The 27,414-nt window shown below is 38.8% G+C and overlaps 1 protein-coding gene and 1 long non-coding RNA gene across 6 annotated transcripts; one reads left to right on the top strand and one right to left on the bottom strand.

The window, feature by feature from the left end:
• Positions 1-123: 123 nt before the first annotated feature.
• TXNDC11 (thioredoxin domain containing 11) lies at positions 124-26,969 on the bottom strand. Of its 4 annotated transcripts, XM_054080323.1 has the most exons (13): positions 26,783-26,969; positions 22,887-22,961; positions 22,380-22,596; positions 21,759-21,856; positions 19,705-19,834; positions 13,740-13,833; positions 12,994-13,106; positions 11,906-12,106; positions 9,224-10,004; positions 6,645-6,790; positions 5,916-6,025; positions 4,183-4,263; positions 124-1,166 (listed from the first exon to the last, which is right to left on the bottom strand). In XM_054080323.1, exons 1-13 carry the CDS (start codon positions 26,920-26,922, stop codon positions 545-547), a joined length of 2,808 nt encoding a protein of 935 aa, XP_053936298.1. In that variant the 5' UTR covers positions 26,923-26,969; the 3' UTR covers positions 124-544. The 4 variants fall into 4 exon arrangements, with proteins under 4 accessions (XP_053936298.1, XP_053936299.1, XP_053936300.1 ...); XM_054080324.1 differs by lacking the exon at positions 22,887-22,961; XM_054080325.1 differs by lacking the exons at positions 19,705-19,834; positions 22,887-22,961; positions 26,783-26,969 and having other exon boundaries at positions 22,380-22,590.
• Positions 1,176-9,215, top strand: LOC128853700 (uncharacterized). 2 transcript variants are annotated; one of them, XR_008452394.1, is made up of 3 exons: positions 1,176-4,100; positions 5,149-5,358; positions 7,769-9,215. It is a non-coding gene; the product is annotated as an uncharacterized LOC128853700 (long non-coding RNA). The 2 variants fall into 2 exon arrangements; XR_008452393.1 differs by having other exon boundaries at positions 5,138-5,358.
• Positions 26,970-27,414: the final 445 nt, after the last annotated feature.

The following is a 27,414-nucleotide window of genomic DNA, read 5'->3' as shown; positions in this document are numbered from 1 at the left end:
CTCTTGCAGGTTTCAACACAGTCAGGTAATTGGTATACAAAAGTGATACAAAGTGCTGAAGTTCTAGGACAGAACAGTTGTAGCTAAATGACTTTGTCCATTCAAGTTTACTGATTACACAGATTAAGTATCTCTATTTTAATTCAGCAAAGATAATGCAGTGTAAAGGGCAAACTTCAGAAATTATGGAAAAGTATAAATCATGTTTAATTTCTCTTCTAGCAGCTGTAAGAGAAAGCCAGTGAAAAAGAACTGGTTCTTAGTCAGAGTTGCTTTACCCTGCTGCCCCTAAAAGTTGGCATCTTCAATTTAAATGGATAGGTGTTTGCAAGTTAGTGCAAGAGTAAAGTGCAGAGTGTTTTCCATTCTCCTCTTCTCTTTAGACGTGGGTATCTAATAAGTTGCTCAAGTATACAAAAATATTCCATTTGATTTTTCTTTTTCTAGATCATATGGGGAAAGAAGTCTTTTATTTACAATGAATTTCAATAAAATTTGCATAAATACCTACCCAATACTGCATTATTTGCCTTTGTGTAAGCAATCATTCTGTCCTGTTTCCACTACTGTGCTCTGTCTCTACAGTATCAATATCAATCCTTTTTTCCTCTAATGGGGCAGTAGCTGCTGAATCTGGTATATCATCTTCAGAAAGTGTTTGCTCTGACCGAAGGGATTCTTTAATTTCATCTTTGCTCTGTAGCTTTCCTTCCCTCGCTGCCACCAGGATTCTCAGTAAAGTATTCTCCTTAAGGAGGTTTTCTGATGCATCAGCTAATTGTTGAAGCTTTTCAGCCATTTCTAGTAATTCTTTATTTTTCTGGTCATAAGTGGCCTGCAGCTGATCACTGTGGAGCTGCAGACTCCTGTGCTGCTTTTCCAGTGCGTGTTTTTGCTGCTGTAGTCTACGTTCCTCTCTCCTAGCTTCAGAAAGCTGTGCTTTGAGTTGGTCATGGGCCTGATGAAGGGCACTGATTTCCGATCTCAGCTTCTGAATTTCTCTCTCCAAGTGGGAGATGTGTCCTTGCTGTAGAACCGTCTCTTCATGTAGGCATTCTTTGGTACAGGGCTCTGATGAAGACAGACTTGAGTGATGTAAAATAAATTTAAGGAGGTTAGGAAGGTTAACTGAAAAGTCTTCAGGGAACTTCACACTTTGTTCCTTCCTAGAAAGACATAACAAGGTAAGACTAAAACATTCAGGTAGGTAAACAACGATAATTAAGTATCTGCTGTTCAACTCCATCTTGATACCTTGGATTTTTTTTTTTTTTTAAGAATGGTTAATATAGGAGCCAAGAGAAACCTGAACTTATGTAATAAAGATAGAACACACTGTAGTTTTCTTAATGAACCCTTTAAATTAACCTGTATGCCAGTCTTGGTGCTGTAAGCATCTCTGCACTGGATTGGTCTTTGTCTGAGAGCAAAATTTTCTGACAGATTTCAGGAAACAAATTTTACTCTTAAAAAAATTAAGAAGTATGCTGGTTCTAAGCTTGAAGTACATGTGGTAGCAGCGCTGTTGGGCAGGTGTGATCACAGCATACTGATATTAGCATTTGTTAATAAGCTGAAGGAGAGTTATGTAAGTGTTCCTAATTCTACATACATTGTTAGATGTTAAGTCCAGATGTATAAAACTATCTAATGGGAAATGACTATTTTGAGCCTAGATGTGTTCTAGGAGAAAGGAGGAGAAAAGTACAGTTTGCTTTTGAACAATAAGCAGTCACTTTAGTCAGAAGCAAGGCCGTTCTGCTGTCAAAAACCCCAACCTTTTGACTTGTTTCCCTCACTACTTTGTCTTCTTGCCACTGAGGTGATCAAGGAAGAAAACCAAATATGTGAAGCTCATTACATGGCTGTGAATACTACTCAGCATACAAAGAAGTAGGCCCATTGTGTTCTGCAGCAGTGTAAGCTGTTTCTCTGAACCTGACAAAACAGTCAAGCTTTTTCAAGACCAGCAAGTATCGATTTTTCTCCTCAAGACAACTAACCACCAAGACATGCCCACAACCTCCAGCTGTGTCAAATGATAAAATTATTACCCATTTTTGGACCATGTGTGTACTCCTACCACAAAACAGGAGGCTAAGCTTTCCTCTGAGGACTATACAGGAACTCTCGACCTTCTCTTTCTGAACCAGTTATGTCTTCAGCCTTTCACTCCACATGTTCCAGTATAACATGAGTATTGCCTACTCCTGATAACTTCGGTATGTTAAACTGGGAAGCGAGCTAATAGTTCATCACTTTGTATGATCTTTAGCCTGTGCCAGTCAGAAGCATATTCTCCCTTTCATTAGGGAGCCATCAAAACAGAAGAAACGCATTGTCTGGTTGCCAAATTCATAACCAGATTAATGGTATGTAGCATATATTCAGACATGAGTTAATTGCACAAGTAAGAAAAAGGATAAACCTGAACAAAAAATATTCCAATGCAAGAAAGCCAGATTGAAGTATAATGCCTAAAGCCTCAAAATTTACCACTGCTGTACAACACACACTATGGACAACTCCTATGTCCCCACATGTGTGATAGTATGTTTTTTAATTCCTTACACTGTGCATCTAGAACAGGGGAGTTACTCTGTTAGCAACTACAGTTGTCTTAAAAATGCTTTCTCTGAAATCCAAATCATTACACCAGGTATAAACACATGCTAGTTTCATTTACTGAGAACAACTTTCAGGTAGAAGACAGATACAATGTTTAATCAGTAATTGAAGAACTTCAGCCAGAGGAGGCTCCTGTTCATTAAAATCAAATTATTTTTGGAAGCATAAGCAACAAGACTTTTCTTCCCTTGCAGACTTCTGGTGATCAACCAAGTTACTCTTGTAATTACCATCAGCAGTTTCTCACCTGACAGTCAGCTCACATCCAAGTTTAATGAATCATGACATGATTTAGGCAAAAAATAGTCTGCACTAAGACAAAATTGACACATTATACAGTGGCAATATTTTTCTATGGCATCATCCATTCTTATGGATGAAAAACACAGTATGTATCAGAAAAGCTAAAAGGCTATTAAAACAAAGCAAAACAAAATATTAACAGCGTGTGGTGGAAAGAAATAGAGAACAGAGTTAATTTGCAAAAATTGCCTCAGAAGGCAAATGTATAAGGAGCTACACAGAAAAGCCTAAATATCAAACACCTTTATATACAAAATCAATATATGACTACTCTGGTAGTGCTACTGGTAATAAAAATACCATCAAAACCTAATTTTCTTGATTACCTAGATACAGCAAAATATAAAATACAATGGAGAGCAAAAGCAGGAGAGAAAACAATGCCTAGAGGTAAGGTACCTTTATGAAACCAATTGGAATATTACAAAACCAATCTTACTAAAACTATAAAGTCTGTCACTTCAGAGAGAGTCTAGAGCTGCTTTGGAAAACTGACCAAAGCAAAATGAGCACCTAAGAAACGGGGAATGCCGGACTTCATAGTAACACAGGAAAGATGACAAGCATTAGAAGAAGCTTCACTTACCATAAATTGTTTTACTGATCTAAAGCCTGCTTGAGCTATGCTTCAAAATAATTCAGGACAAACTTTTTTTTATCATGTTTTAAATGACCCTCACTCTGTCCCCTAGAACGCATGGTTCTGCAAATTAGATGCTCAAACATGGGAGGGCAAGTCACTTGACTCTAGTTTCTGAATACTATGTTGGGTGTCATTAGCTATAAAGTGATCTTACAACTGTACCCACAGCAGTATTTGGAAATCAGTTTCTAATGTTATTTTTCCCCACCCTAAAACTAATCACATTAGCATTCCAGTGTTTTTTAATATTCTTAGATCTCGTAGATCTTCAGTTTATGCTTCACCTAAAAGAGAAAATAACAGCAGCACATTGCTACCACTGCTCGTTGTCTCAGTTGTCAACAGCACTTGATGAAACGCATGTGGCTCATCTCAACTCAAACTGAGACTACCCATCTTTAAACCAGCAGGTCCCCTGCTCTCAGCCGCTTCAGCTGGCCAGAACTAATGGATTGTGCAAATAAAAGAGTCTGCGTGCTGGAAAACGTGCAAAGCTGAGACCCAGTGAAATCCAAGAACTTGACAGGTAACTAAGACACGTAACCACATAATTATTATAACTTAGCAAAATGAAAGTTAAAAACCCACAGAGAAAAGAATTACATTACCTCTGATGAGGAAAAAACAAAATGGTTGGGAGATGGTCTGTCATAAATTCCCATGGAAGGTCATTTCGAGTGATATCAATTCTGTTAAGAAAAGACACGCTGATGAAGGGAACAGGCAGATGAACAATCTATATTTTCTTGTAAAGCACCATTCTAAGGATTACGAGAGGAATTCCAAGTATCTATGAAAGTAAATCTAAACACGTTATGTCAAAAACATGTTGTGTATGAGTCAGCAGAACTAATTACCAATATTCAAGATGATCAATCTCAGCTTCACAGATAGCTGTGGGAGGTTTTTTTTGCTAGAAAAACACGTACAGTATTCCAACTGCTCTCACTCAGCAGTTAAATAGCACAGTCACTCATTATGTACATGTTCATTATATACAGACCTTCCTTTTCTCAAGCAGAACAGCCCGCCTAACAGTTTCCATGTGAGACTGTTTTTTTTTCTGTTCATTAATTTGTTCCTCACATACAACTCTATAAATATTTTCCCCACAAGTAGTTTTGGGAGTAAATTACTTTTCGTCTTCCAAGGACAGGCATGTTCTTAAAAAGGCATAATTTTTTCTAAAGCTCTGTGTATAAAGGAACGTATATACATCACATGCTGCCTGCTGGAATAAGTTCAGTCAGAATGCAACAAGGATGCAATCAGCACAGATGTTTTAAGTATTGATGTATCATCAAATGCGTGAACAAGAATGTTTAGGATGTGTCAAAACATTAAAAACCCTGGAAATGCCAAACAAAAGCATGACTTTTATATACGTATTTAAACACATATATAGATTAGACACGTGTGTATATATATAAATATATATCTATGAAATGGGTTTGGCTGAGACAGAGGTAATTTTCTTCAAAGTAGCATTTCTGGTGCTACGTATTAGATTTGTGATGACAATAGTGTTGGTAACATAGGAATGTTCTGGTTAACGCTGAACAGCACTTCCACAGCACAAAGGCCACTCGTTTCTCACCTTGCCCCAAACTGGATACACTGGGGAGTGGGGACACAAGCAGGCAGATGACCTGAACTAACCAAAGAGCTATTCCATACCATGTAACGTCATGCTCAGCAATGAGAGGGAAAAGAGGGGGTCTCAGGGGAGTTAGCCATCTTTTCACTTGGGAACCATCTGTGCAGCAATCTGCCCACAGGAGGTGGTGAGTGATTGCCTTTGCATTACTTGTTTTGCTTTATTCTCTCTCACTTATCCTTCAACTTGTTTTGTTCTATCCTGACCTCCAAGTTTTCTTGGTTTTATTCTTCTTTTCTTCTCCTCCCCCTGGGGGAATGGACGGATGAAATAAGCAAGCGACTGTGAGGTGTTTAGCTGCCCTCCAGGATTAACCCACAACAATGTGTAATTTACTCATCTCAAGTACAATATAACAGGAGGTAATTATTTGCTACAAGTTATCAGAGAGAGGGGTAAAAACTGTTTGCTGCTGCTGTTTTACTGATTCACCTCCAGAAATTAAGAAGCTTCAGAGTTAACTGCACTGTTTAAAAGTTCATTTTAATTAAACTGCGTAACTACTGCAGTGAGACTGAAAACCATCTAATTCAACAAAATAATGCATTCAAAAAAAATTAAGCAGATGACATTCCTATCTACTATTACAAGATGGTAGAGGAAAGAAAAGTAGTTATTTTCTATGCTGATGACCTCAATGAACTTACATTATTCTAGAGAGTAGAAATTGGAATCTTTTATTACCTTGCCACAGTGAAATTATCTGGGGGCAAAAGCCGAGCAAGTTGAATGAAGATGTGGTTAAGAGAAGCGCAGAATCCACACCATTGCACATAATAGATCAGCAAAACATTCTGGAAAATGAAACGGAGAAGAGTTTGACTATATATTGTAGTTAATCCGCCACAGAGGAGGAACAGTCTTCACAACATCTAAAATTTGGAACCCTTAAAACATGAAAGGAAACTATATCCTAATACACTTTATTATAAGCTGCTACCAATGCCCTCTGTCTACTGAGTTAACACAAAAACTCTTTGGGAATTCTCTTTCCATAAAGAAAGACAAAATTAATAGGATTATTTAGATTATGTAGTTTAGGTTCATTTAAAACACAGAGGGTAAAATTCATACCTCCTCCCCACAAAAAAAACCAACCAAAACAACCACCCAAAACCCAACAAACCTTTAACTGTGGCAGAAACCTGCCAGGAAGTCAGTTGCACTGACTTTTGTTATTTTAAGACCAGAAGATGATCTATTGCAGATTTAGTTAAGATCATGCTATTCTGAATCTTTTTTTTTAAAAAAAAAACCAAGACTTGTGAACTGTTACAAAATAACTTATTTTATGTTACCAATAAGCAAAGCAAATGAATGTTAAAAACAAACAAACAAACGAACCAGAGACAACCCCCCCCCAAAATCTGAGCAAAGAAGAATCTGTAAGAAACATTTTCAGTAACAAGGTACCTTTTCACTCAAGAACACGGTATCATGAAAGGTACTGGTAGTCACTTCAGTGATGACATGCTGTTCATGAAAATGGACTGAAGGGTCATCAACAAGATGCCTTTTCAAGGGACTGTAGAGAACGCTGAAGTTTTTTATGAAGGTCTCTGAAATGAAATCAATAATAAAGTTATTCCAGTTTCACAGATGTGATTTGGCAGGTTTTACTTTGGAATTCAGAGGAACTTATAGAGAAAATACAAATTCAAACCTGGTTTCATGTCATTAATTTTTTACAGTTTCATACTCTGAAGTAACTACCACTGATGCGAAAATAACATAAAGTTTCCCTTTTCTTTGTTTTGCTCATTACAGTCATCTTTTCACTCTTCACACTAATCTCTAATTTTGCTTCTACTACTATTCAATGTATTACAATACAAATTCTCTTCCTTCAAATGTAACCACATGCCTAGTAAGTAATAAATAGTATCCTCTCATTTTTCCCTTTCTACACAGCATTCAAGTATTTGGCCCTTACCCGTTCCACATTCATTTGCCTTTATTCTTCCATTTTTACTTACTTCCCCTGTAATCTCCTTTTGCTTTAGACCTTCTGATTGTGCTATTCCCATGCCAATACAACCGGCCACCTTTAGTTTACCAGTGACCACTCTCCTCTTCATTCAACTTTCCCCTTAGCTATAAGATGTCTAACGTAGCTCGTCAGCAGTAAAACTTTAAAACTAGCTCCAGAGCCCTCAACTACCTTCAGCCACACTGCTCTGAGCTTGGGCCATGCTCTCTAAATTGCTGCAAGATATCGACTCTAACGTTCTTTACAATATAGACACATAAATATTATTCTCTGCATTACATAATAAGAATATACAATAATCAAGACAAAAGATATAACATCAAAGAGACTAAGAATAGTTCTTTGACCAAATAGAAACCTCTTGAGCTGTTATTTCCAGTCTATAAACTAGGCCTAAGAAAAGTGACATTTTTGTGCATACATACAAAATACTAGACCATCTAGTTTATCTCAAATGCAAACAGCTGTACACTAAATTTTATACTTATTATTCAGCATTTCATTAAATTCTCACACCAGACCAAAAAACATTTTTTTTTCTTTCTAGATGTCCATATCTGGAATATCTATGCATGAGTAAGTAACAACTGAAAGGAGGGGGCTAATTAAAAAAACCACACTCCTGAATTTTTTAGAAACCATCTGTAAAAACTGGAATCTGCTTCAGGCATTAAACAGAAATCTGTTTCGTTATTTTAAAATATCCAAAGTTAGGAGGCTTACGGAAGTAAAATAACATTTTTAAAACCCCACAAAACCCCAAACATAGGTCACAGTGACTCCTTGACAAAATACGCAGAAGAAAAAATTTCCGGAAGTTCAAGTGACTTGGAATAGAATCCTGAGTGCTACTCAGCGGAGAAAACCTCATCGTGCTCAGGAAATCCTGTGACCTGAAAAAAGCTGGAGACAGAAAGTACTGGGAGCAGAAATGGGAAGGAAATTTGTATCTCCTCACTCTGATCTTAATTTTTCCTAAACATCCTTTTGCGGTCACTGGGGTTTCTATTTGTTTTTCCATGGTGTTTTTCTGAGGGTTTGGGGTGGAGACAGGATACAGGGCTGGGCGGAATCTTTAATAAGAACATGGACATTCATTCTTTCTTTGTGCATCGTTTTGCATACAGATTTATGTCAAAAATGGAAATACAATTAATGCTATAAGAACGATACTGATATACCTTCAAGAACAATTATTTTAATACTATGCTAACCTGAATTTACTTCCATGTTTACTAACACTGCTAACATTAAAAACCTCTGCATTTTCTGAAGGTGGACTCAGTTTTGCACATCATCGTGATAGGTAAACGCTAGTGATTAGGCATGTTGTGTCTTACTGAATAACTTGCAAATAAAACAGAATTGCAATCGTTGAGTTGGTTGGGTTTTGGTTTGTTAGGATTTTTTTATCCTCCAATTCAAAGCATTAGCAGATCTGGTCAAAACCACTTCAGCACTCTACCTTGAAAACACACATACTTCTCAAAAGAAATTCAGAACAATTTATAAGTTGGTTTCAGAGCACAAGAAGAAGGTCTAGGCTCTGATTCTAAGTGGGCAGTATCCCACGAAATTCTGGGATATTTTAGTACATAGAACAGCTGAGCAAACACCAAAACCACCATTAATACTCAAATGTCTTTTGTAATATTAAATGTGTTAGATGCATAGTAATTTTTTTTTCCACAAGCAATTAGTTTAGATTTTACTAATCCCTTCAGTGCACCAGGCAGTCAAGAATCACACATTCAGAGTTCACAACTTTTAAAACAAATTACTTTTGGTATATGAAACTTAGTTCTTATGTCATGCAGAACATGATTCTATTCCTTGGTTAACTACTAAATAAATTAGAACAGAATAAACTAAGATTCACAATGTTGACCATAATATCACTTTAAAAGCAGTCGTTTTCAAAATTACTTTATGTCTTCTATTTATAAGCTTACTTGCAAACTTAATTTTCTTATTTCAAGCATTTTTACAGTGGATACCATACCCAGGGTAGGTCTAGCAAGGGACTGATTTTCATCCAGGACATAGTGCACTTCTTCTTTCAGGTCAACAATGGCCGCAAATTCCTTAAGATGAGTGGATCTTGATGCTCCTAGTCTCTCTGCATATATCCAAAAAAGATTTGAATCCAACAGATACAGATTCAAGGTTTTGTTGGTCCTGCAGCTGAGACCAGTAATGTTAGTGCCAGTAATATGGTCAGGAATAAAACAATTCCTATCCTCAATATGAGGAATAGAATGTTGGGTGTTATCTTTCTTCCCATGGGAAGAAAATGCTACTTTAGGGGTCTGAAAGATGGTCTTCTCAGAACTAATGAAACTTAAAAAATGCCTGTTTACCGTCCTGCAACATGCAGTGTAATAGCTAAAGGGACTATAGAAACTTAAGAAATTGCTGCATTCTATGGTATTTGATATAACTTGAAAAAAGGTATGCTCCTGGAGGTAGAAAGAGTCCAAAGCTGCTTCTATCTCTAAAAAGTTACAGTGTGGCACATGGACTTTATTTGGTTTGACACCAAGTGTCTGGTTGATACAAAGCTCACAGACATTGTGAGTTCTAGATATCAAATGCCACTGCGGAAGCACCACTGTGTTACAGCATGGGTACTTGGTTATTGAAAATGTTTCTGGTAGCTTCATATGTGCATCTGGTACAGAGGGATCAAAAGCTGGTGAATCGGTGTTTCCTAAGTGCTGAAGATCCGGCTCAGCTGCCTGGCTTTTGTTACAGTTGTGGTATTCCAAGGCCACTTTGGTAATCTACAGGGTTGGGGTGGGGAGAAGGGAAGAAAAAAAGGCAAGATTAACAGTGTATAGTTCACTCCAATGCAGCTATCTGTTGCATATTTAACATCATCTACACAATTAGAGATGAGATGGAATTTCAGAAACAAAGTTGACTACTCTTCTTCATTCTTACAAAAATAAAAAAATAGGAGACTGACAATAACAAAGTTAATTTTCAGATATTTCACGGGAAGTAGGAGTTAAACAAGCAGAACAACAAAAAGTCACTTTAAATTTTTTCAACCCACTACACTACTACACTGATTGCAAGGTCTTCTTAGCATCGCATTTATTACAACGCAATAACATCGTATTTTAAGGTTAAATCCCACCACATGAAGCATTAATCAGTGCAGGTTCCTGAATTTCCTTTGTTTTCCAATACAAGGAGAAAATAAAGAAAACTATTCGCATATAAAAAGGGAACAGAGACTTCTTCCTCTTACAGGTGATGCACACATTTTGCAACAGTTGCTAAGAGTGCTGAAGCAATATTATTTGCCCAGCCACAGGCACACAGTTGTCCATGTATACTTTGCACATAGTAATGTATGACTTATTGGGAGATGAAAGAAAAGAAGGGAAAAGAAGACAAAAGCCTGCCTTTCAATACAAAATTCCTGTGCGGCATCACCATTGTGTTTTTCATAACTGAGGGGAAACAAGCAACAAAAAATGCATTTGAATGGACTACAGAAAGGATTCCCTTTCTGGTGGGTAAGCAACAGAACACAGCAGAAAGGAAAGGAAAGAGTAATTCCCTTCATGCTCACCTATGGCATTAAACATAATCAAAATACAGAACATATGCACACTGCTTACACAAGATTGTTTTGAGAGGCATCATCATAATTATCAAAGGGATCCTGCAGTATCACATCTAGGAAGGATGCTGTGTCACAAGACCATCAGTCTATAGCAAGTTTGTCACCGTCTTGTAAGAATTTACTGTTACGTGTTTTCATCCTGAAAAGGTACAACTAAATACTTAAAAAAACCCTTACTCCTCATACTATCATCTTCCTGTTCGTAGAATGTTTAATCTGTGACAAGCATCACTGAATTCAGTCTGCCAAAAGAAAGACATGCTAGTACAAGAGTAATTGCAGTTCTATCCAGTCTTTCCACAAAGGTCTCCCCAACTCTGTCTCTTATCAGACTACCTTTTATTGTGTCTATTTGCAGTTGTCCTTAGTACTATGTGATCACCACTGTAATGTGCAGCTGTCTGATTTACTAAATGGAATAACGGGTTCCAGATAAAAAAATAGCCCAGGAAAAAAAAAATTACTTTCAGCCAACTTAGTTTCCCTCTCATTTACTGCACAGCTACACAAACTCCTGTCCTAGGAAGTTCAGAAATGGAAATCATGGCAGAGGATGATAAAACTGGAAGGGTAACTAAGGAACACACAGAACATAAAAATCAGATTAGTTCTGAGTAGTCTTCCTATTGGGCTGTATTTCACAGAACTTTGCCTGGTTTAAGAAAAGGTCCACTCTTCCTTATGTAACCAGCTCTAGAAAGAAGGAAGGAGAGGAAAAACAGAATGGGGTGGACAAAGCACGAACCCTGCAATATTAAGATAGATTCTGCTCACACAGTACTCACCACAGAAAGCAGGGAGTCAAGGAAAAGAGTTCGATGCTTGTTCTAAACAACCGCTGATGTGAGACAAAGTCATATCGTGTGGGGTGCAAACCAGCATAAGGGAGTTGCAGTAATATAGCTTGAGAAAATGTGTTTTTAAACAAAACTCAATACTAGGAACGCAGAAATAAAGTGAGATATTTGTTTTAGTTAAGTTCAGAATCCTAAATAGAGTTCTCAGGTTATAGTATTTTTGAAGTAAAAAAGTAATTATTTCACTTACTTCATCTAAAAGCGGATGAATTTCTGCTAAGGGATTGTAAGGTATAAATATGAGAAGTGCTGGTCCTTTCTTCAGCTCATTGTTTAGAAGAAGGCTTTTTCCACCATGTGGTCTCAGCCAGCGTATAAGCATCTCTCGATTTTCTAGAGCCCACTTGCAAATGTTCTCAGCAGTGTAGTTCATGATGTCATTTGGGTAGATCTTGAAGGTGGGAAAAAGTAATTATTTGTCCTCATTTAAAGATATGGCTTAGAAATTAATGCTATTCTCAAATGTGGCATGATTTGTCACTTTAATGCCTAAAACTCTCTCAATTCAATGACATGACTCAGTGAGCTTCAGCATTTCATATACCCTTCCCTTCTGGAAATCTTTCCAAATGCTCATCATATCATAGCAACACGCACAACCTTTCAGGCAAAAAGTATTCTACCAGGGAAGCTCCTCTTTCTTTTACAACATCTCTATAATCTTTACTTTTCTCGCTAGTATAAATTCTCTTTATAAGTGAAAGAGCTCAGACTCTAAGTCAGTATCATCATATACCCTGATTTATGGCATACTACAAAAAACTTTCCCCCCCAATACTCATTCACCATATTAACTCACTTTATATTAGTCTTTCTGAGATCCCAACATCAAGATGGCATTTAAAACTGATACTTATTACTGAATGTGAGGAAAAAAAGTGTAATAATGATGTGCTCACAGCTTCTAGGGTAATTTTAATAAATTAAGGCAAAGTTATCTTCAATAATTTGCACAGACAAAATTTTATGTATCTGCCAATAATTTGACCTGGAAAATCCTTGTTTTCTCTAGTCTCAACTGAATAAAATACACATTACAATACTTATTTTCACAGTTTCCACTCACAGTAGCAACTTGGATAGATAAGGTCTGTATACCAAATACCAAGCCTGTAAATTAGCATTTTCAGTCTTCTAAAAATGCGTCAAATAGATGAAGAGTCACTATAACTTTTCAATTAAATTACTTTGCATGAAGCATTTATGCATAGTGTACTACAACAGAGCTTCAATCTCCACGTATTGTCTCAGTGACTGCAACATAAATACAACACTCACAAGAGATGTGTTGACGTGTCTGTGCAAATACACACTGCCTGAATGCACCAATGAAATTTCCTTTGCAACACGTTTATCCGTGATCACTCCAAAGCGTATTGTCCCAAGGTAATCTGGAAGGTTAAATGTTCAGTTTTTCAATACAATTTGTACACGCTGAACTTCTCTCATAAAAAACTTAAAACACCATCTTCAAACCAGAACACAGAAATCTTACTGAATAGCAACTGCCAATACTGGTGATTGAGTGTGGTAGAAGAAAGATGACAAGAACAGGCAACGACAACATGTTCTTCTTCTGCACTCTAAGCATACAGAATGTTATCCTGAATTGTGCCATTTCTTTTTTCGCTAATTAAATACTGAATCTGGTACTGCAGATGCACCTCGCTACATTTTACTGCATCTCAAAAGCCAAGGCAAGATACACATAGAAGGAAAAGGTATGAACATTGTTTAGATAACGCACATTTACAGTAAATATATAGTATTTAAATATGTATTTCTGTATTTCTATATTTATAAATAGGTACACACAAGGATGGAATGCTTCTCATATTTACATTGCAAAGAACTATCCTAGCACATAAATGGGGAAATTACAGAATAAGATATAGGAGAACAGGCTCTAATTCATATAACAAGTCAGTGACACTCAAAAGTTACAAAATATTGCCAAAAGCGACCAAAACCCATATACATAACACATTCACAGATGCCTTAAATTATGCAAATGAAGCTTTTACCTTTCTTTAATGATTGTAAGGCTGATGTGAAGAATGTTAAATAACCAGGTGGCTGAGGCGAAGCATTGAACTCAAAATATCCTAGAACTCCAGGCTGAAATAACAAGAATTCACGTTAGTTACGCTGTTTTCAAGTATAAATATATGGGCAACATCAAACATTTGCCTACAGTAAATCACAACTGATTTAAAAAAAGACAACAATGTTTACTGAAGAACAGTCACTTTACACTGCAAGAAAAATTTTAATATTAAAAGATTGAATGGAAATTGGTTCTAAAGTTGTCATTCAAAAGCTGTGTATGAGAGAGGGGTTTTACAGCTGCAGATGCATAAGTTTCAAGACACTTACTTCCAATGTCAGGTATTAAATGTCACTAAAAACAACTAATATTTGCTTTGCAAATATTTTATGAATCCGTTCCAGCACCAACATAAGAACCACAAGCATAAAGACTTCTTTTAGAATTGGAATATAACATGTGATTTTTCAGAGTATAAACAGTACCACTTTAGTTGCCCAATACCTTGCACATAATTAGCAACTTCATATGAGCTCAAACATTTTGTGCATGAATACCTGAACTGCTAAGCCAATTTATCATCCCATCATTAAGCTATTCGTCATTGTACAGTTTTCAGTATATGCTGCAGGAGTCAGTATAAGACCAGCTGCACAAAAATACTCTAAGAGCCTCATATCCTACCTGCATATCCATAAAGTTCTTCAAACTGCTAAACAGGCAATTCAAAATTCAAGACTCATCCCTTAATATGGCCTATTGACTTTGCCAGACATGAAGCCTGAAAGGCTTCTTATTAAACTCAGGAAGACAATCTGGGAGAAGCCGACTTGGAAGAGAGATGTATGTAGTCTTCCTACTCTTCTTGTTCCAAAATTTCCATTAAGCTTTGGTTTTAAATTCTGCAAAATGTAATCCATTAAAATTTCCTATTAATTACATGCTAGGTGATCTTTAAAGTCATTTCCAAACCAAAGTGTTCTATGTTTTTCTTTTTTTAATGCATCACTCAAATTGCCTTAATAAACCTTAAGGACAGAGTAACGGATGGAATTTGGTTATTTTGATCTTCCCAATTCCACCAGTGCCTACAGAAAAGCATCTGATGCACAAACAGCATTCTAGGGATTCTTCTGGAACATCCCAACTCACCCATCACCCATTTGTGTGGCAAATATACTCCCACATAAGTATTTAATTTGGTATTCTGGAGGTGACTTAATTCTGTTAATTTTCGCACAAAAATTTAGATTTTTTTAAAACATGAACATATATTGCCTGCTACTGTCATTAGTGATATGAACTCAATCACACTAGCCACATGGACTGAGCTAATTCAGTATGATTTAGCAGTCTTGGTATGCTCACCAATAAGAACACTGCCCATTCCAACTAATGACCTGTTCATTTTAGGCAGGAATTATCCTTCATGAATGAATGGTAAGCACAAAACCCTTGTTCATATAGAGTTCTTATGAGAAACCCAAGAGAATTATCAATTATAAAAATGAGACACAATCAATTAGTGAAATTTCTGCAATAATTGTCAAGAAGGAAATAAAAATATAAATAAAACAGAAGTGGAAGATACTGCAAAATAATAGCAGTCAGTTCTTTTTTTTTAAACAAACAGTTAGTAACTAGTGTTCATCTTTCACTCCCAGTAGCAAATCACGATAGTGAAAAAACCCAAACCCTTATTAAAAAAATTTAAGACATTCAAGAGAACCAAAACAAGGAGATAATCAAAATAAGATGATCAAAATTTTAGTTTCCAATTTCTTAAGACCATTTTTTAATATCATTAATGGACAAAACAACTTAAGGCACCAAATTCTGAATAAAAGAAGAGTCAAAAGTAAAATGTGACAAGTATCCAAAAGCCAGATCTAGAAACATTTATAAAGCTATTAAAAAGGTGATGTTCTGACTCTGACTGCCAGTTCTGTTGTGCACTAACAGCAGCTTAAGACTTCCAGATTGTAAAGAATGTTTCCATGAGACATTTTTATAAAGTGTTTCTTTCAGTAACAATAAACTGCAGTAGGAGAATACATACTAATGTTATATACTTAATCAGCAATCTGGATAATTAATGTCCTTTTAATGATGATCCCGGAATAGTTAAAATTTCCTCCCTGTTACAGACTGCAATTACACGTACAACAAAAGTGTCTAAAATGCTGTATTTCTTCACAAGCACCACTCAAATTTTCCAGTTCTTCTGTCAAAATCAAGAGATTCACCTGTTGATACCAGCTACTCTGTTCATTTTAAGGGAATCAAACACTTCCAGATGCTAACAACTATCAAGGAATCTTGCTCCGTACAGGTGAGATTCAAGTCTTAGAGAAAATATATCTTGATGGAAGTAAGTTCCTCATTTTGAATTCAAATGTTCCAAGAGGAGCTTCACGGCAGCAACTCCCACTTCTTCCTTTCATGTAAGAACTTCCAAAACAACAACTGGTGTAGCAACAGCTACCCGCATACAGCTTATGAGGGCATCTTACATACAAAATGTTACTGATGATCAGCTGCTTCTAGGCAACTATCTGTGTGGAATTATGTTTAACTATCTTCATGTAGGCTGTTCCAAATAATCGGCTGAACAGGATATGACTTGCTGCTATATAAAGTGGGAGGATAAACTGTCGCAGTGTGACATAGGACTAGTTTAAAGATACCGCATTAAGAGCATTGGCACAGCTAGAGTGGAGCTTACTGGAGCTTTTCTTTCCATGAAGCAGCTTCCAGAACCTGTCTCAAACCAAGTGTCTGTAGGAAAGGTTTTGGAACAAACCTGAAGACATCAACAGTGAAGAATCATTAGTACCATCTCCTAATGAAACTCATATATAGAAATACAAAATTATTAATTGTAGCATGGCCTATTTCTTCCTTGGTCTCTACTCCAGAGGAACGCAAAGTGATTTGTGGTGCCAATTAAACTGAATAAATAGCAGGCTTGACAAGAATCGCAACAATTACAGAACAGCAAGTTCATGGAAACTGTAAGAATTAACAGAGATCTTCAGGTGAGTAATTTTTATTGGAGAACAGCTGGTATAATTTTATTACTGAACCGCACCTCAAGTGTATCCTAGTTCTCTGAAAGAAAGAGCAAGCATATAGATGACTGATCTGTTCAACGCAGCATACTGTAATTCCCCAAAAGCCTTCAAGAAATAAACAAACACACTGGAAGAAACTACGGTGATACAGACTAATAAAGAAGGTCCTTTCCTAGATAAGTTAAAAAAATAGAAAACTGCAGGTAGAAGTTACTGTTCTCCCACAAACAGCCAGCCAGGATGTGCACTGATGCTCACAGAGTTCAACATTTCTATAAACAATTTAGAAAAGGGAGGAGGCAAGGGTGAGGAACAAAATTTACAAAGCTTATCAGGAATCATCAAAACTACAGCTGACTCAGAAGAGTTGCAGAAAGACAGTACTAAATGACTATGCAATGAAAGAGCTCCAAAACTTGAAGGCCAACAAATGCAAAGCAATGGGAACAGAGAGTATTTATCTTTATATTTTGCCTATTTTGTATTGAGGCAAGGGAGATGATTTTTTTTCCAGAACCTCAGACATGTGCAGACAGGTGATTCCTCCCTGACTATCTGTGAATACAGGAAAGAAAACAGCAATAGGGAAGGAATGGGTAATCTCTGGGGAACAGCAGAACTAGTACTATAATTCTATACAATAGAAATGCAAAGAAGAAACTGTGTATTGATATTAAACAGTAAAAGTCTGTTCATCTTCTAATGATGTTAAAACACTGTGAATCCAGAACTGAAAGCAAATTCTCACAGCATCACCTAACACAGGCACCACAGTACTCCACACAAGAGCAAGCTATTAAGTCAAATCCACTTCTAGGCCAGATCCTACTCAGCTGGTTCAAAGCTCAGGAAGCATTTCACACAAATAGAGCAAAGAAGAAAGCTGACATCACATTAAGACATCTGCCAGCTACCTCCCAGAAAGACTAACTCCTCCCCAACCTCTCCCAAAGCCATAAGACACTGAGCTCCCTGGGCACAATTAACTTCTGTAAGTCAATGAAGCTTCTGTCTAACTGTGGAAGCTGCAGGATTTCTTCCTCTGTACCTCAGAAGAATGAGGCCATTTCTAGTAGCTGGTTAGTCAGATGAGGACTGAGACATGCCAGTTCTGCTGGATTTAAACAAAACTGTTAAATCTTTGCAGTTGAGAAAACAAAAGAAGTCTGATACAGGTACCTGGAGTTATGGCAGGAACTGCGTATCTTTCTCCAACTTCCCCCTTTCCATACATCCCAAGATTTTAACTGCTTTTCCTTACTCTCAAAAATTAAATTCTAATTCTTATGCAGTTCTAGTTTTGCATCAATATCATTCCACAACCACAAAAAAACCTTAAACAGTATCAGAAAATGCAGAATCTTAACTTTCAACCAGATTTTTTTTTTTTCGTGGGGTTTGAGCGCCCTCTTGCGAGATCAAAGCAGCATCTCACGATAGTCGTGATATGGCCGAGGAAGGGACACTTGCTCTTACGTTCAACTGGATTCTATTCATCAGTACTTCTTAGAAATAAAACCATGCTAATTAATATTTAGATATGAGATAAAATATTGCTAGATTTCAGTGTCTTTTGGCGTGGTTCAACTTACAAAAAAATGCTGCTTATCTTGGTACCTTTGCAGTACTTGTTAGTTCAGGCATGCCAACACGTTTAAGGGATTTCAACACTCAGTTGAGGTTAGCTAGAGATCCTGGTTTTCTTTGCCAGATGCTTTTTCTGTCAAAATCTGGCTACTAGAATTTGAACACAAGATTAAAGCATCAAAAGCTTCATAGATTAGAAGGGAAAAGACAACTACGGGCTCGAAGTCCTGACTATCAGTAAATGGACAAGCAACAACAAAATTCCCTGGAAGCAAGAAAAGAAGGGTGCAGTAGGTCTTTTAAGTGCAAAAACACAGTTTGAGCAGAACTTCAGCTCAACATGATGCCCTGCAAATGAACCACTCATCTACTAGTAACTTATCAACCTACTGCACAGTCCAGTTAATACATAGCACCATCCTTGGACAGAGAAACAACACACCGAGGATCGAAAAGTGAGTAACTGGCAACCACTCTGCAACCTCCTTGGCATACGAGACCTTAGTACCAAAGCAGAACGGAACAGCCAAGAAACAGAATGGACACTGGCTAAGTGCAGTTCAACCCCTACTACAGCATCAATTTGTTGATTAGGTTTCCCATTCTGCTCCAATAGCTAGGGGTTTGGTAATACTATAATATTTTCCCATTGTGCACTACAAAAATGAACAATTCTAAAGGGATTATAAATGCTTCTGTTGGAAGCGCATTTTGTCTTACTGGAAGTTATTAATCCACTGGTATTGCTAACGATCTTGACACCTCTGTACACAACACAGAAAATTAATAAAAAGCCATGTACCAGTGGATTAAAGTCATGAAGTCAGAACATACAAAGTGGGTAGTAGCTGTTATTTCATACTATTTCACATTTATTTTTACTTAACGGACTTATCTTATTAAAAAGGTTTAATAGTCCTTTAAAAATTAAAGCAATGATTATGTATTTCTCAACTTAGACTGCAAAGTTTTTGCAAAAAGATTTCTCCTTCCTTTCTTCTTCATACGTAACTTTTTGGCGAGGTAACAACTTTGATTGTTGTCTCTACATGCTAAAGTACTGTAAATTAAGAATATTACTAAATGATAAGAGTCACTATACAGGGAACCAACATTATCAACCTGTCATTTCATATTCTTATGATTTTAACAAATTTACAGGGCACTGACTTCAAGATCCTGGAAATAATCTAATACTTCGGAGCAGATCAAATTCAATAGTGAAACAAGTCAAACTCTTTCTGAACCACAGTGGTAAAGCTAGAGAAGAGAGACAAGTACCTCATAATTTGAGAGGAAATCTAGTAATTTTGATCGAGACGAGATGTAGAGTAGTGGTGTCATCACCCGGCGAACAAACTTTTCAATATAAACAGCACTCATAGGGCCTTTGTATTCAATTGGTCCAAAACTAGTACCAAAAAAAATAATAGAACATTAAGACTTGAGTTAACAATAGAAAGAGTCCCTCCTAGGGGTTGTAGAGGTAGGAATTACACAGACATGCTCAGCCTCTAGGGAATTGCTCTCCGTGTTAATTGACACTGGCTTCTCTAACTCATAGAAGAGTGGTGTTACCAGACAAAGCACAGCACAGACACTGCAGTGACTCCAGTGCAGTGTCTAAGGATGGGTGCAGTGTGTTGGTGGGGATAAAGGGATAGAGATCACCTCTGAGTCCCATTAAAGAAGCTGGTAAAACACACGTATGAATTATATGGCCATATGCTTTTCTTTCTGCTTTGACTGAAGTAAATACATGTGACTTAAAAATACAGATCTGAAAAACATCACTATTTTCACTCAATTTTTTTAAATCTTTAGAAAATTCAAACAGTATCAATCTGAAAAGCTGTAATACCCTTACAGTGACTTTTACAAGCAGCACCCAATAAAGCAGGGACAAATCCAATCATGCTGCTGATGAGCAGACTCAGAGTCTGCAGCGTCTCCCCCAGTCATCTGATAGAACAGCTCACCTCACATGAGGTACTGCTAAAACTGAAGGCAGGCCACGCCTTGTGGCTACCATTTCCAGAGCTTCTCCGTCTCCTTGAAAACCTATACCTGAGTTATTATCATTACGTTAGCCAAAGCACCACAGTCCAAAATGAAATCAAACACACAAAGCATAAGGAATTAGTCCTTTCCCACTGAAAAATTTAACGTGATGCATTTTTAAATACAGTTTATACAAGCAGATACTCTGAAAAATATCAAACTTGCACTAAATTACTAAATTAAGATTACTCTAAATCTTACACTGGTTTATTATAAATCTTTGTCTTAAAAGCAGCGCGCACCGCTTCACATCACATGCCCAGTACACAACACTCGAGGTTTAGTATCTCAGGCATGAGGGATGCACTGCCCTTTAGGGTTTTTATGCAGTAGCAGTATGAACTAACATCTCATTTTCTTGCAACTGGTGTCTGAGGTTATTGATAATACTTAAGTGTATCCATTTAACGTGTTGTAACTTCAAGATCAAATAAGTTTAAGTCAGTGTACATCCAAGTGGGATTGTTGGGTTTTTTACTGCAGCTTGAATTATGCCAGTAGCATCTGCATCTGTTCCAAGTTCGGCTGACAAAAATGAAGATTGGTCCTCCTCAATTACCCCCCAAAAAAACCAAAATCAGCCTCTCTAATAGAAGAGAGCTACAGCTCAAGACTTGAGTACACAAGTAATATACAAGTAATAAACTACACCATGTTCAGCTATCTTATAGCCAGCACTAGAAAGTTTCCTTACCTTCTGCTCCACACAAGAAGGGAAAAAAAAAAGGATAATACATACAAATACCAAAAAACGAAGTGAGGAAGTGAGATTATACAAGATTTTACACAATGATCTCACGACATTTGGAGCATAAAAAAGTGAGTGTAAAGTTCAAATTTAGAACAGTCTTCATTAAATAATGCCATTTGAATATGCACTTAAATTCCACTAACTTCAGCAGCCTTTAGTTACATACTTTATTGCTGTCACAAATTGGGACCAGCTGAAATAATCCATCTACACAGAGTAAGCAGAAAACTGAAATTGCGATAGAAATCTGAATTCTTTATTTTTCATTGGAGGCAGAATTTCCAGGATATACACAGGCAAAAAAAATTTCCTTAAGGATGAAGAATTGTGCGGCATGTCATCTAACTGGCAATTACAGCTCTTACTGACAATTAAGTAGCACAAAGGATGAACTTCACCCAGAACTGTCTCCTCTGCAGCCATATACTATAGCCATAAACACAACATTTTCAAAATGCAACATTTTATATAATATCTGTTTCCCAAAATGACAATAAAAGCCCCAGACTGTAAGTAATCTTACCTCCGATGGTATAAGTGTATCACAGGAAAATAGAAGAAATGCTTTTGCTTCCTGCATTTTCCTTGGTTCCACCAGCAATTTACAGCCACAAAAAGCACCTGCAAAGCAGGTAAAAATTCAGAGCTTTTAAAGTTTTTAAGCTTCTTAATCTAAAACCTTCAAATTTACTAACTTAGACATAATCTGTATTAATTACTTTTTCCTGCAGAACAGAGATCCACAAGCAGAGGTTTAAGACAGCTGTACCTGGTAACCTGTCGCAGGTAACCAACTGCTAGAAAGCAATGCTATGGCTGCAATATCATATGACTACCAGCATCTCCAAGGATCCTCGATCCAGAAGCAAACTTCCTCTAATTCCTTTCTGAAGGCAGGTGAATATATTCTAGAACATTTTACAAGAAGGAGCCTGTAGATTTTCCCATTCAGGAGCAACAATAACAGACAACTGAGCAGGAATCACAGGTTTTCTCCATTTATTCTTACACTCTGTATGTTAAACCAAATTTAAGACAGCTGGCTGAGTTACCCTGAAGTGAGCTTCAAGTCCTACTGGTTCCCATAAGATGACAGAAATTAGCATCGGGTCATATTTAAGATCTGTATCTTCTCTGGAGTTACCTGGTCTGACAATCTGCTGGCCACGTGTTCTATTTCTTCTCTTGCTGCAATGGACTGGCCACACCATGGTGCGTAGAAGAAATACAGCACAATTTCTGAATCCTGACGAAGGTGATCTGCATAGTCTAATTGTCCTCGAAAAAGATCAATGACTGGAGAACTTAGGGAGAAAAAATTCACTGGAAGCTTCGCTGGCATTGTCACATCTTTTGCTCGGCTGCGAGAAGGAAATTAAGAGTCGTTATGGAGACTGTAGAGCAGAAGTTAAATAAGTGTATCCAAAGTCCTAATTTTTAATCTTAGCAAAGGTCATGCAGTAACAAAACTTTGGAAATTGATGCAAATGACTACAACTTACATTATCTGAGTTAGTTTCATGAAATACTATAAAAATCTAAAGATGACTTTTAACAAACTTCAGAAAGTCACGCTGTGATACCATGCACTACATTTACGGCTATGTTAGCTCACACTCTTATTGCTGGTTGCTATAGAGCATAAAATTACCAGAAAGAGTGATTTCTTTGGGTTTCTTCCCTGGCCTCATCCTCTTTTAACATCTGAACTTTAGGTAACAGCACCCTGATAAAAGAAGAGACACTAGTCATAGAGTTTTGTGATGTGATGCATAGAAACAGACTATGACTCTGGCTTATGCTTTGCTTTAAAGTACTCTACACCTTCATTCTTTCATATCGTATTAAGGAAAAAATGCATAAATGTGTATTAGTTTATTTTACTGATTAGAGCAGGGACTGCAAACTGTTCAGGGAATGTAAGTAAAATATCTACAAGTACAGAGTCTTGATTTAAAGAGATAATGACAGCTTAAGTTTCTTAAGAGAAATTAGTTTGACCAATAATACCAAGAAAGCAAACCCAATAATCAGGCAACCATTTTCCAATCAAATCAGCAATTAAGAAGTCCAGAACTCAGTACTTCCAAGGTCTTCAGGAGCTGTTAGGGCGTAAACTGCCTTAAAGGCAAGTGAATGATCCTAATCTCTTTTTTATATTCTCTTAGTTCCAAACTTTTCCACTAGCTATATTTACACTAGACTAACTCAGATTAAAAACTAGACCACACCACTGTAAAGCTCAAATTTGCCATGGTTCCTTATGCAACAGGAAGCTTTAGGTAAGACTGTGCACTGCTTCATCTTGCATCACAATAGAAAGCTAACACAAAAAGCTTTTCACCTGATATTGGATTCTTCTCAGGTTACAATGTTAATAATAACGATAAAATTGTTGAGCCCCGAACACCACTGAACTCCTAGATTGCCTTCTCCTAGTGATGCAACATTTTCAAACTACAATCATTCTCGTCCACAAGGACCTTTGTTTTTACAATACAGACTCACAAAACCCACAGCTCTTCCCTCATTTCCAAGTTACTAAGTATACACTTACAGTCAATATTTAAGAATCACTCTCCACATACTTCCTAAAAGTTATGGAAATTTTAAGTTCATGCGTAAGAGAGAATACCTGATGCAAAATCCAGAGTTTTAAAACTATTACCTGGTCCCTCATGTTTACAATTCAATTCCACTACTCACAAAAGTATGCTTTCACACAGATGGCCACAAATCTAGTTCCTTCTGTGGACTTCTACCTTTGCTCCTCTTCTTCTCCCCTGCCAGTAACCCAGCACCTCTTTCCCCAATCCTCACGTTCTTATGTCACCTCACAACCAACACCTCTGGTTCCCTCCCTTTCCTGCCCTCAGCACTTTAGGCAGACTGCTGTCTTCCTCCCGTGACTTCTAACTGCCAGCAAGACAGGACACAACAAATATGTGCCACAGCTCTCACAGGTCAGTCCACGCACGCCGATGAGCTGCTGAAAGTGAAACAGCAGCTCGGTGCTGATCTCCCACTACCTCTCCCACATACCTCTGCAGAGACATTACCTAGAATTTCTTCTCTCTAACTACTTTAAGGAAAACAGACAACCTAAATATGTTTAAAACCTCTACTGAATTAAATTGAAAGTGGACAACTGGTTCAAGAGTTACAGTGAGTGGGCAGGCAGATGGATACAAAACATAACAGCATAAGCCTTAAAAATGAGACACGAAATGGGATCCAAATTGCAAGAAAGGCTAAAACAGATCAACAAAAATCACACAACATAAATGAGCCAGGAAAAACATGGCTACCCTCAAATATGAAAAACACCCTCTAGTAATTATTAAAATAAAACCACAAAAAACCAATAGCTACCAGCTTCATGGGCTGATTTGCTCAGTTGCGTCTCCCTGTGCAACACCAAATGTGTTAACAGTACTTTTAGACAACTCCCAGGTTTACAAAGAGAACAGTTCTCTGAACCCCTAAAACCTATACAAGCATGAACTGTGGACTACACAATAATTTATTATACAAGCATAGCAATCACATACTGTTTAATAAAACACTGATTATGTATACCTGCTTCACAGAGCCTACAAAAAATTCAACTTGTGCCCTTTGACTACAAGCTCCTTACAGCGGCGCTGTCTCGAAAGACATTTGCATAGTGCCAGAAATAATTCAGTTTCTAAACCACAGGCTTTTCAGAACAACACGTTAGTTCAGGCTTCATTTGGCTATTCCTCCAGCCATCATAAACCTGCAATACCTCAAACCTCACTAACGGATTGCCTTCTAGTGAAGGAATTTTCCCTTTCCATACTTTTTGTCCACTGGTCTCGAAACTTATTGTATGCACATTGCTAGTACCTGCACTCTGGTGCTGAGACTTGCTTTCAAATCACACTGGTGTGTGCTGAGAAACTATGTACTGCAGCCATAATAAACGTGCAATTAACCATCCTCCAAATTTGAGGTGGAATTTTTACACTTGAATTTTCTATATTTCGGCAACAGAACAGGTAACACCTTTTTGATACTAGTTTGCCTTTTTAACTACAACCTGAAAAGCCAAAACTTTAATCAAACTTCCTGCAGAGTAGAGGGTGACAAGAAGCACATTCCAAGCACATTCCACTTGAGAGCTTTCAAACAGAGTTAGCAGTAAAATGAAAGGAACGTGCAGGTTATAAATAAAGGAGAACAGGAAGCAAATAGAAGCATCATTATAAGTGTAAAAAAAATAAATATATTTTAGCACTAGACAGTAAAAAGGGAGGTGATTAAGTTCAGAAACATTCTGTTACATAGCAAGAGCTTTACACTTTCATGTTAATTATCCGGTCACTGTGTGACACGGACTACTGGAACAGAGGCACTGCTGCTCACAGAGCAGCTCACTGGAGGACTTAAAATATACCTCACTTCAAATAATACATCCTGTGGGCAGGCGAGATAAGGTGGCCTTAGTATTTTCCAGAAGTAATTCTTGTGAATCAAGTGTTTCTTGGAATAAAATTTGTTGGATTCTACAGAATTTGGAAGTAGCCAGATCCTCATAGCCTTCCACCACTCCCCAAATTAAACCCCAAATGCCATAGACCGTCTTAAATTAACACAGCACGACTGGAAGCACCGAACAGTCACCTTGACCTAAAACCAGCCCAGGATGTTCAGATCCTGGTTGAGGCTCCAGAAGGAGCTGCTCGGCTGCAGCGTGTTCCTGTGCCACCGTGGCTCACCCAGCTGTCCCTGCACTTCCAGCTACAGCGTCACCTGGTCTCACCTACCCGTGCGTACAAGGCTCTTGACAAACAGCAGCCAAAGCAACTTCTGCCACGAAGAAAGTTCCAGCTCCCAAGAACAGCAGCACCAGACTGGGAGAGGAACCGCAAAGCACCTTTCTGTGCTAAGCAGGAGGGCGGACAGGAGGTGCCCACACCAACCCATGACCCAGAGCAGCCCTATTTTTGCCCAACGGGTGCAGCCAGCTGAGCGCGCTGAGGAAAGGGTCTCAGCCCTGTGCCCCTCCTGAGGCACCACGAGACACAGGTTACTCTGTCCAGATGAGGAAAAGCGGCTTTCTCAACAAAACGCCCCTCGGGGGGCATCCCTGTGCCCATCGCCCTGCCCTGCCGCCCTGCAAGGGGAGCGCACATGGCCCCCCGCACCCCTGCCTCTCCCATTCCCGTGACACTGGGGGGTCCCCCCGCACCCCTGCCTCTCCCATTCCCGTGACATTGGGGGGTCCCCCCGCACCCCTGCCTCTCCCATTCCCGTGACCCTGTGCGTACCTCACAGCACCCCCTCTTTTCCCACCCCTGATGACACCGTGGGGTCCTCCCTCACCTCTCTTTCTCCTCTCCCACCCGGACACCGTGGAGACCCCGCAGCACCCACTCCTGCTTCTCCCACCCCTGTGACACCGTGGGGACCTCGCAGCGCCCCGATTCTCCTCTCCCGCCACACCCCTTCTTCTCCCACCCCCGGGCCCCACTGCGCCCCTCCGCTCTGCCCGCACGCCGACACGGGCCCGCCCGCCATTACCTGCAGGTGACCCTGAGCGCGACGAGCAGGGCGCAGCCGAGCACGATGGCCGCCCCGCAGAGCAGCTCGGGCCGCCGCGCCATGAGGGCGGCGCGGGGCCGCGGGCGGGCGGGAGGCGCGGGGCCGCCGCATGCCGGCATCGCCCCGCCGAGCGGGGAGGGGCGCGCGCCGCCGGCCGCTCCCGCGCGCACACGTCGCCCTCCGCGCCGCCGCGGGGCGGGGCCGCCGCGCGCCAACCGCCGGCCGACACGTCCCGAGCCGCCGAGCAGGCGCGGGGCGAACCGGGGAGAGCCGGGGAATCGGGGAGTGAGGCGGGGACCGGGCTTCGAGGGAGCGGAGTAACCGGCCGCGGTGACCGGGCTGAGGGCAGCTGGGTTGTATGTTTACTCATCTTGTCATATAAATCTGTCTGGTATTAAGAGAGAATACTGCAGACAGTCTCCAGACAGGGATGAATAACCTGAAAGGATAAACACTCTCTTAGAGTTGCAAGAATTTATTGATATGCTTACTTGCCCTGTAAGGTGCGGCTGCTTTAGGCCAAGAGCGAACCTGTCTTAGGGCTGTGAGAATTTATTGATGTGCTTAGTTGACGTGTGAGATGTAGCTCTTAGGGCAAGAGATAACCTGAA

This window comes from Cuculus canorus, chromosome 15 (assembly GCF_017976375.1).
Source record: "Cuculus canorus isolate bCucCan1 chromosome 15, bCucCan1.pri, whole genome shotgun sequence".
Taxonomy (NCBI): Eukaryota; Metazoa; Chordata; class Aves; order Cuculiformes; family Cuculidae; genus Cuculus; species Cuculus canorus.
This window is presented reverse-complemented; position numbering and strand designations above follow the sequence as displayed.

Coding starts and splice junctions, on each gene's coding strand:
- TXNDC11 (XM_054080323.1), bottom strand. CDS start 26,922: ATGCCGGCATGCGGCGGCCCCGCGCCTCCCGCCCGCCCGCGGCCCCGC. Junction 21,857..22,379: donor CCAGCAGATTGTCAGACCAG/GTAACTCCAGAG, acceptor CCTGCTTTGCAG/GTGCTTTTTGTGGCTGTAAA. Junction 13,834..19,704: donor ATTTCCTCTCAAATTATGAG/GTACTTGTCTCT, acceptor TTGTTATTTCAG/CCTGGAGTTCTAGGATATTT.